This window comes from Bombina bombina, chromosome 7, assembly GCF_027579735.1.
Source record: "Bombina bombina isolate aBomBom1 chromosome 7, aBomBom1.pri, whole genome shotgun sequence".
NCBI classification, from domain to species: domain Eukaryota; kingdom Metazoa; phylum Chordata; class Amphibia; order Anura; family Bombinatoridae; genus Bombina; species Bombina bombina.
Window position 1 is genome coordinate 367,242,811 of NC_069505.1, and position 9,966 is coordinate 367,252,776.

Genomic DNA, 9,966 nt, shown 5'->3' on the forward strand with positions numbered 1-9,966 from the left:
CCCTCCAATGGCTCGCTATGCAAGCGCAGCCATGGCTGGAGGAAGGATCCCACACAGAGGGCTTTGGCTTTGGCGGCCCTGTATTGTTGTTTACAAAAAGGACAGAGGACCCACAGTTTGGGAGCGAAACAGACCAGGGTCTAGAGGATATCTCTGGGCTCCAAGAGGAACTGCTGTATCTCTTGGAGGAGACCTGGCTGCTGGACGATCTGGATTTTATAATTGACCAGGAAGAGGCACTGGTCAAGGAATACAAGAGGCTGATGGATCTCGCTAAGCAGCGTGCCAGGGGCATACAGATCTGGGGTGCAGCCCTCTGGGATTCATGGAGCTTGACTGTGGAGGAGTGGCAGCAAAGAGAAAGGGAACCAGGGCTCCTGGATCCTGATCAGCCGTCTGGCTCTGAGATTATAGACTTGGAGAAGGGAGAGATGGATGTCGATAACTCTCCCCAGCAGCAGAATCCCTTACTGGGAGAGCAGACAGTCGGTCTCTCTCCCCAGCGGCAGAGCCATCCCCTGGGAGCGGAGGTAGTCGTCCTCCCTCCCCATAAACAGAACCCCTTCCTGGGAGAGGAGACAGTCGGTCTCTCTCCCCAGCAGCAGAGCCAGGAGCCGGGAGAGGAGACAGTCGGTCTCTCTCCCCAGCGGCAGAGCCATCCCCTGGGAGTGAAGGTAGTCATCCCCCCTCCCCTTACAGAGAAGCCCTTGCAGGGAGAGACGGGTATCGATATCTCTCCCCAGTGGCCGAACCCCTTCCTGGGAGAGGAGACAGTCGGTCTCCCTCCCTAGCGGCACAGCCAGGAGCCGGGAGAGAAGACAGACGGTCTCTCTCCCCAGCGGCAGAGCCATCCCCTGGGAGCGGAGGTAGTCTTCCTCCCTCCCCGTAAACAGAGCCCCTTCCTGGGAGAGGAGACAGTCGGTCTCTCTCCCCAGCGGCAGAGCCGGGAGCCGGGAGAGGAGACAGTCGGTATCTCTCCCCAGCAGCAGAGCCAGGTGCCGGGAGAGGAGACAGTCGGTCTCTCTCCCCAGCGGCAGAGCCATCCCCTGGAAGCGGAGGTAGTCGTCCTCCCTCTCCTTACAAAGAAGCCCTTGCAGGGAGCGACGGGTATCGATATCTCTCCCCAGTGGCCGAATCCCTTTCTGGGAGGGGAGACAGTCAGTCTCTCTCCCCAGCGGCAGCACAGTTTCCCATGGAGCGGAGGTAGCAGACCTTCCTCCCCAGCAGTAGATCTCCGTCTCAGGAGAGGAGACAGACGGTCTCTTCCCTCAGTAGCGTGGCAGTGTCTATACAATTTTCTTGTCCTGGAGTATATCACACAGGGGGGCAGGTGAGGGGGGTACCCGCTCATGCAGTTGGTGCCACAAGTCTGGGCATCTGAGTTTTGCCTGCCCCACCAAGGAGCCACTTCCACCAACAGTCTGGGGTGGGTATACAGCTGTGAAACCGGTACTGGCTTTGTTTGTGGGTGGGTCAGCCGGTACTCAACAGATTGTCACAGAGGGAAACAGTTTGGCCATGGAACTTAAGGACACTGGAACTTGTGGAACAGCAATTGTTTGGGAGCCGGCCTTAGCAAACTTGTTTGGGACTTTGCATTTTGTGACTATCCCTGAACCCATGGCGCAGGGTATAAACGCCAGCAGAAATCCCCCAGGATGCCCCAAGCTCAGGAGAGATGGGATAACCTCTCTCAGTAACCGAGAAGTGGAGGGCCACTGTCGGACAGCCCCAGGCCGAACCGTTAAGGGTCTAGCCGGGTCTGACGAACTGGAGGGGGGAGATGTCATGGATATCAGACAGCTAAGGCTACCCCGCACCCCCCTACAACCTCACCCCTGTTGTTTCTCAGTGGTTTTGGGCTCCTCAGAGCAACCACCATCTCTGGAAGCTGTTTGTTTGCTTTGTGTTGGCTTGTTTTTGTGTTCAGAGCAAAGTTGGTGTATGACCAGGAAAACACTCCTAGGCTGGACGGGCTCCTGGAACTCCCAGTCCGCTGCCTTACAACGGACACCCGCCTAACCCCTCTCAGGCTGGTCAGGCTCCTGGAACTCCAGGTCGGCCACAGGACAGCAGAACACCCGCTAACTTTAACCCAGGTCGCTCCAGCAACCATGTGCCCCAGAGCTCCACTCTTTTGGGGATTAGTAGCCCCTGGGGAGTACAAAGGGTGGGGGGATTGCCGGAGGGGAGCTCCTTTTGGAACTGGGGGTTTTGGACACCCCTAACCCCATAACTTCAACGGACTGTAAATCCGGTCCCCAGTAACGAATCATGCTGATTTTTGGACTGTGGCATCTGGGGACCGAGACCCAAAACCGTCACCCCTATGTATTGGGATTATGTGAGACTGTGGCTCCTATGGAGGTTCCAGGCTGTCTAGAGGGGCGGGAATGGCCGGAAAATAGTGGGATTGTCCAGGGTCTTATCAAGATGAGCTGACTGTATAAAAGGAGTGTGTGTTTTCAATAAAATCAGTTCCTGTTAAACCTGAATGCAAGGCTGTCTAGTTATTTGGGTTTGCTCCAGCTAAAATCACTTTTCCTGGGCTACATAGGCAGAGGAAGGACACTCTGACAGAGCTACCTAGTCTGGTAGCTGGAGTCTGCTACAGGGTGGGACCCTGAGTACTGGTGCTGTCAGGCATCAGGGGTGGCTACAGGCTGTGGTCACGTGCCAGCTACATAGCTGCAATCGGCAGGGAGGAAGCAGGACCCGTTTGGCGGAGATACCCAGTCGGGGTAGCCGGGGGTATCCGTCACACCACCTTTACCTGCCATGATTTCCAGGATGGATGAACAGGATCACCGCTTGGATCAACTTGCACTAGCCCTGCAAACCCTGCTGACTCGCACTGCGCATTTGGACCAAAATTTCCCGCAAGTTATGGCTGCTCCTGTTTTCACTGCTGCACCTAGTCCTACCAGGAGCATGTCCGGTTCTGCACCTCTACCTCAGTGATATGGAGGCAATCCTAATCAGTGCAGAGGGTTTTTGAACCAGGTGGGCATTTACTTTGAGATGTTACCTCAGGTGTTTCCCTCTGACAGAGCTAAGGTGGGATTTCTCATCTCGTTACTCTCTGACACATCTCTTGCCTGGGCTAATACCTTGTGGGAGACTAATAAAAGCTCCTCCTCTGCTGCTAAATGACTCATGTCCATTCAGCAAGGTACAAGATCTGTTGCTCAGTATGCCATTGAGTTCTGTACACTTGCCACAGAGGTAGGTTGGAACAATGAAGCCCTTGTTGCAGCCTTCTTTCATGGGCTCTCTGATGCGATTAAAGACGAAGTTGCTGCCAGAGATTTAAAAGAGGATCTTGAGGCATTGGTGTCTTTTTTTATCCTATTTGACATCAGACTAAGTGAGAGGCCCTCTTTCAAGGAGCGCTTGTGGAAGCCTCCTGTTCCATTGTCTCCTACGTGTCTGTTCCCACCCATGCCTCCCTCTCCTCCCTTGTTTCCTGTTCCCGAGTCACCAGATACTGCTGAGCCGATGCAGTTGGGATTTACGCGTCTCTCCGCAGTGGAGAGGGCCTTTAGGAGGAGGGAGGGGCCACCTTTTGAAGTCTTGTCCTACACGGCCAGGAAACGCTCACACCTAAGGTCCTGTCAGGGGCAGACCTTGGGTGGTTTATCCTCATCCTCGGAATCACTAAAGGAGAAACCTTTGGTCACGGTTGTCCTTTCCTGGGTGGACTCCTCCATAGTCACCCAGGCTCTTGTTGACTCCGGTGCTGTGGGCTATTTCATTGACAGTGCTTTTGTATCAGAACACTGCATTCCTGTTTTGCCTCAGTCCGTTCCGCTTGCTATTGAGGCCATTGTTGGCAGGCCCCTTAAGCCCGCACTCATTACTCATGATACTGCTCCGTTATCCATGGCTGTAGGGGCTCTCCATTTTGAAACCTTCCAGTTCCAGGTGATAAACTCTCCGCATTTTCCAGTTGTTGTGGTTTATCCCTGGCTCCAAAAGCACAATCCCAGTCTTGATTGGCGCCGGTCCGAAATTTTGTCTTGGTCTCCGCAATGCAATGTATTTCCACTTGTGCACTTCTTTGGTATTCTTCGGTATCTCAATTGCCAGAGGAGTACCGAAAGTTCCTAGACGTTTTTGACAAGGTGAATGCCGGTACGTTGCCTCCTCACCGGTCTTATGATTGTGCCATAGACCTGCAACTCAGAGCCATTCCTCCTCGGGGCCGGGTTTACCCCCTGTCTGTTGCGGAGAATTGTGCTATGGAGGAGTATGTTGCCGATGCTCTGTCACAAATTTGATCATTGAAATTAATTGTAAAGTTGTTTCAAATTGTATGTTCTCTCTAAAACATGAAAGAAAAATGTTGGGTTTCATATCCCTTCAAACCAATTGTGTGACAGAGGCCAGCAATACTTTGCAATGCAATAAGTTGAACCCCTTTTACGGGATAGTTGTTGGTATAAAACTATTTTACATTCTCTCACAGATTAGGCGATAACTTATTAACATTTTTTTTACTTCCAAAAATGTTATAGGGGTTTTAAATAAGGGCTACCAACAATAGGGGAGCCATATTTTATTGTGTAAAATCCCTGTTTTAACCATAGACTTTCCCAAGCCACTTATACATGAGCTTTATTTTCTAAATAACAAATTAAAGGAGTATTTAGTAAATATCATTTCAAAAAGAAAGGCCTAGTTATAGTAAATAACAGTGTATAGGTTAAAGCACAAGTGTGGTTGAGTTAGCCTTTGCATATACTAAATATATTATTTTTTTTTTTTTTAAAAGTGTTTGGTTAATGTATCTATTAATATGCACTTAATGCCTATATTTTGAAAATCATAATCTGTGATACCATTAGATAAAGGTCATTATCTAGAAAATATAGTTTAATGCAGTTGTTAAGATACGTTAGTGTTTCCTAAAGATGATAGATTAATGGAGCTTTTGTGTGTGTGTAACATGGGGCTGTGTACAAACTAGTGTTTTATTACCGGTTTATACTACGAGTATGTAGAGCAGTCACATTGCCTTTTACATTAGGTTGTTAACTGCATTTTTTCCTTCGTTTCTCTGCAGACATTTCTAAAGTTAAATAAGCAATTCATGAAACAACTGTAGCAACGAACAATATTTGTAAATTAAAATCTAAATCATAAAAAAATCAGACAACGATCACAGCTCCATATATGAATATGTGGGTGGCTCTTAAAAGAGCCTTTGGGTTGGTTGTGTGAATGGGGAAAAAAAGATGTTTAACCCCCGAAGCCGTAGAGAGTGCGGCCCTGGCGTTTCAGAGCATACACCACATCCATAGCGGTTACGGTCTTCCTCTTGGCATGCTCAGTGTAGGTGACGGCGTCTCGGATGACATTCTCCAGGAAGACCTTGAGCACTCCGCGAGTCTCCTCGTAGATAAGGCCGGAGATTCGCTTGACACCTCCCCTACGTGCCAAGCGCCGAATAGCCGGCTTAGTAATGCCTTGGATGTTATCGCGGAGCACTTTACGGTGCCTTTTTGCTCCGCCTTTTCCTAGTCCTTTGCCTCCTTTACCGCGTCCAGACATTGTAAATTCAATGAGTAAACTGATTCCGAAAAAGCCAAAGCGCCTCCTTATATGGTACTGACGAGAACCTGATTTGGAACTGAAAGGTGTTTTTTTTTTTTTTTACTTGCCTTTTCTGATTGGCTGATTTATTGTGTCATCTTCTGGTTGGTTACAAGAGCCGAAATTACTTTCTCAATTAATCCCCAGTGAGTCACAATATACTTAGTTTAGTTTATATATGATTTTGACAATGTCCTGCATGTGTACAAAGCTTTCGAAACATTTACTAAATGGACAATTAACTGACATATGTACATTAATTTAGAAATCCTCGTTTGTTACAAATTAATATATGCGCTATTAAAATCATTGTAATAACTGTAAAATAATATCCAATTTGAAATTCATGAAAACCCAACACATCCAAAGCAATCTGTGAGCCGTTGCATCCTTTAATGTGATTTCTCATCCCGCAGCGCCACCTACTGGTCATAGTTTTTTTGTCAAAATCTTTTGAAAGAAATAGTAAATTACCTTGTGTAATAATCACAACATATGATTTAGCTAAAATAAGCTTTGTGTGAGGGAAAAGGCCCGAACTTTGTTTCATTCTATTATAAAAACATGTTCTCAAATAACGTTATCAATCTATTTCCCTATTTAGTTGAACCTGAACAATAGTCGGCGTTTTTTTCCTAAGGGACAAGTAAAACAACTTGTATAAGTTTATATTATATTAATAAGATCAGTATTGAACTTTAGTGAGTCAAAGGCTCTTTGCCTATAAGAGGTGAAGGGAGGGTAAAAAAATGCCTAGGGTTTTAAGCTTGTGATAACTGTGATCATTTTATTCATTCGGAATTAATGGAAGCAAATAAACATTCATCTTATGTTACATGATGGATTTCACAGAACAAGCAGCAAAGCCTTAACAAACCACACAGCGACTCGTATAGTCTCTCACTGCTGCATAGGATCAACGTGCAGCTGGCGTTTCCTTTTCTTCCATATCTGCCGCCATTTCTCTGTATGACCGTTAGTGGTTTAAATAAGCCCGGTCTCCTGTGTGTTCTCTGTATTATCTGTTCTTAGCGGTTACTAAATCTAATAAACTTATGTTCCTGATTTCCAAACATTGTGTCAATATCCCTACTCGGTTATAATAGGTAACGTTTTGGGCCAAATTAAGGAGTTAAACCTATAGGCGCATCTGTAAATTGATTAAATTGGTGAAAGACCCGTCTCTCTATAAATGAATGCAAGAAAAGTGCAAGTGTACGAACATATGCTGTTAGAATTTAAGTCTATTCAGTGTAAATACATATATCCACTAATGTAAAGTAAAGAATATATCGACAAAACATTTCCCCACAACTAAACTTGTAGTGTCATATTCAATATTTAGTTATTTATAGAGGCGTAAATATTTTATATACGCACTGAGAAACAAGTATAAGCTCTGATAGTGAATATATGGATGGCTCTTAAAAGAGCCTTTGGGTTTGTAGAAGATATTGTGAACAATGGGATCAGGATTACTTGGCGCTGGTGTACTTGGTCACGGCCTTGGTGCCCTCAGACACTGCGTGCTTAGCCAGCTCTCCCGGCAACAGCAGACGGACAGCAGTCTGGATCTCCCGGGAAGTGATAGTGGAGCGCTTGTTATAGTGAGCCAGGCGTGAGGCTTCCCCTGCGATTCGCTCGAAAATGTCATTAACAAAGGAGTTCATGATGCCCATGGCCTTGGAGGAGATGCCAGTGTCCGGGTGCACTTGCTTCAGCACCTTGTACACGTAGATGGCATAGCTTTCCTTCCTGCTCCTCTTCCGCTTCTTCCCATCCTTCTTCTGAGTCTTAGTCACGGCTTTCTTGGAGCCCTTCTTAGGCGCTGGCTTGGCTGGTTCAGGCATTGCTGCTGGGAAATAAGCTCTTCACAACAAAATAACTAATAGTTGACGGCAAATCCAACAGCTCTATTTATTTGCATCAACCAAAGGGGCGTTTATTGAGTCTCATAGTGGATTAGTTGAAAATGTCATGTGAGATAATCTGCAGTTTATGAATGGTGTATACCAAATTTTAAACTGCATTGGTTCTCTCCAAAACTGACCAATCACAGAGAACACTGCTTTGTCTATCAGGGTATATGTGACCTTGCAGCGCGAGAATTGAGTTACATTTTGTGTTATCCACAGAGTATTAGTAAACATGTCAGGACGAGGCAAACAGGGTGGTAAAGTCCGTGCTAAGGCCAAGACTCGCTCATCTAGAGCCGGTCTGCAGTTTCCAGTTGGCCGTGTGCACAGACTGCTCCGAAAGGGGAACTACGCTGAGCGTGTGGGAGCCGGTGCTCCTGTCTATTTGGCTGCAGTGCTAGAGTATCTCACCGCTGAGATCCTGGAGTTGGCCGGTAACGCTGCCAGGGATAATAAGAAGACCCGCATCATCCCCCGGCACCTGCAGCTCGCTGTGAGGAATGACGAGGAGCTCAACAAGCTGCTTGGTGGTGTCACTATTGCTCAGGGCGGTGTTCTGCCCAACATCCAGGCTGTGCTCCTGCCCAAGAAAACGGAGAGCAGCAAACCGGCCAAGGCCAAGTGAGCACATAACCCGAACTGTAATCTCGATCACAACCCAAAGGTTCAATAACACCCGAAGATCATCTACCTCCACTAAAATAGTTGAAATGAATTTTAAAATACTGATGCAGTGGTACCTCACACCACATAGGCTGCACAGAATTTACCCCGCGTCCTCGGCCTTGTGCTGGAGGAGCTGTGGAGCCACAGGGACCATGGCTCATGTTTGGTGGCTCTGTCCTAAGATTAAACCCTTCTGGAGTAAGATCGAACAGATACTACAGAAATTAGGAGGCACAGACTTCACATTAACACCATTAATAGCATTATTAAGTCATACACCCAGTTGCAGGTGCAGAATCCGTCAGGGCTTAATGCAGATAAGCTTGAATAGTGCAAAATCCCTAATATCCCTTAATTGGAAATCCCCACTGATCCCCACAATCCAGCAATGGATCTCGAAAATGAATGATATACTCCCACTAGAGCAATATGGCTACTATAGAAGAAACCAACTAGGCATATTCCTAGATATGAAACTTTACTGGGAAGATCTAGTCAACTCGGCTGACTTGAATATTTAATGTCCTCAATACAAATGTAAACACGCTTAAACAGATATAAACATTAAAATATAGAAACAGCTACGAGGCCATACTACACCAAACATATTTAACTGGGGCCCCAGAAATGACATTAGCTAAACCTCACCCTTTTGCATGCACATAAGATAAGATACCCGGACCATCCTATCACAGATAGAACTTGTAGAACTGTTGTTTTGTTAAAATATTTGTATAGTTATTTAAATTTTTGTTTTAATTGGTTATCTGCATCAACACTTACGTCTTGGACTCGTGAAGTTAATTAAATATGCTAGACAGACTTGTCAAGATGCAAAGTTCTACGGGACTGATGGACTCAGAGCTTTTCACCCATGCTATACCGAGTCACCCAAGGGGGACCCTAATATCCAAGGATTTATAAAATTCTAGCAGTCTCTGATGGGAGATGCTTACTGAAGTACACCATTGTATAAGCTCAGATGTGTACCTCCAATAGAATCTGTCAAATGTTGTAATGTCATTAATATGTGAAAACCAATAAAAATTATGTTTAAAAAAAAAAAAAAAGTTAGCTTTGCCTGTAACAGTCAGAACACACCCTCCCCCAATTAGATGTACATTTCTGGCTACCTGTGAGTTTCAGGGATTAACTGGCACATGTCTACAGCGAGTATTGTATAGGCCTGAAAAGCCTTTTTTTAGTAATGCAAAGGGTTATTAGAGTTCAGATACATTCTCCTTTAATTGGTTATTTAGTAAATATCATTTAAAAAAGAAAGGCCTAGTTATAGTAAATAAAAGTGTATTGGGAAAAACCACAAATGTGGTTGAGTTAGCCTTTGTTGAAGCTAAAACAAATATTACAGTAGTAACAAATACAAAAAAAATTCCCCCCAATGTCAGATCAATCTAACATAGTGGATGTCTCATAAAAAGTCATATTTGATTTAAAAAAAAAACAGTTGAAATATATGTCAATTTAAAAAAAAAAATAAAAAAAAATAAAATAGTGAATTCCGTGATAAGCTTCGATTTTATGTCAAATATGGCATTGTTCACAGCCTGAGGTAAAAAGTGAAATATGGCTTATTCTCTGCTTTTCACATAAAAAGTGCATGGAATACATCTTAAATTAAATGCATTTAATACATTGTGCTGGTAACAATACATTTTAGACTTTTTTTTATACTGACTGAATAAAATACAAAATGTTTGAGCATTTCTTTGTAACAGAGGTTTTGTAAAGTTTTTATCTATTCCATGAGAATGTGGGGTATATACTTTAC

General features: G+C 45.1%; 3 protein-coding genes across 3 annotated transcripts; 1 reads left to right on the forward strand and 2 right to left on the reverse strand.

Annotated features, from left to right (window-relative positions):
- Positions 1-5,208: 5,208 nt before the first annotated feature.
- On the reverse strand, positions 5,209-5,625 carry LOC128666452 (histone H4). The gene has a single exon (XM_053721060.1). It carries the CDS (start codon positions 5,551-5,553, stop codon positions 5,242-5,244), a length of 312 nt encoding a protein of 103 aa, XP_053577035.1. The 5' UTR covers positions 5,554-5,625; the 3' UTR covers positions 5,209-5,241.
- Positions 5,626-7,018: 1,393 nt separating this feature from the next.
- LOC128666449 (histone H2B type 1-J-like) lies at positions 7,019-7,487 on the reverse strand. The gene has a single exon (XM_053721057.1). It carries the CDS (start codon positions 7,443-7,445, stop codon positions 7,071-7,073), a length of 375 nt encoding a protein of 124 aa, XP_053577032.1. The 5' UTR covers positions 7,446-7,487; the 3' UTR covers positions 7,019-7,070.
- A 256-nt stretch (positions 7,488-7,743) lies between these two features.
- Positions 7,744-8,136, forward strand: LOC128666448 (histone H2A type 1). The gene has a single exon (XM_053721056.1). It carries the CDS (start codon positions 7,744-7,746, stop codon positions 8,134-8,136), a length of 393 nt encoding a protein of 130 aa, XP_053577031.1.
- Positions 8,137-9,966: the final 1,830 nt, after the last annotated feature.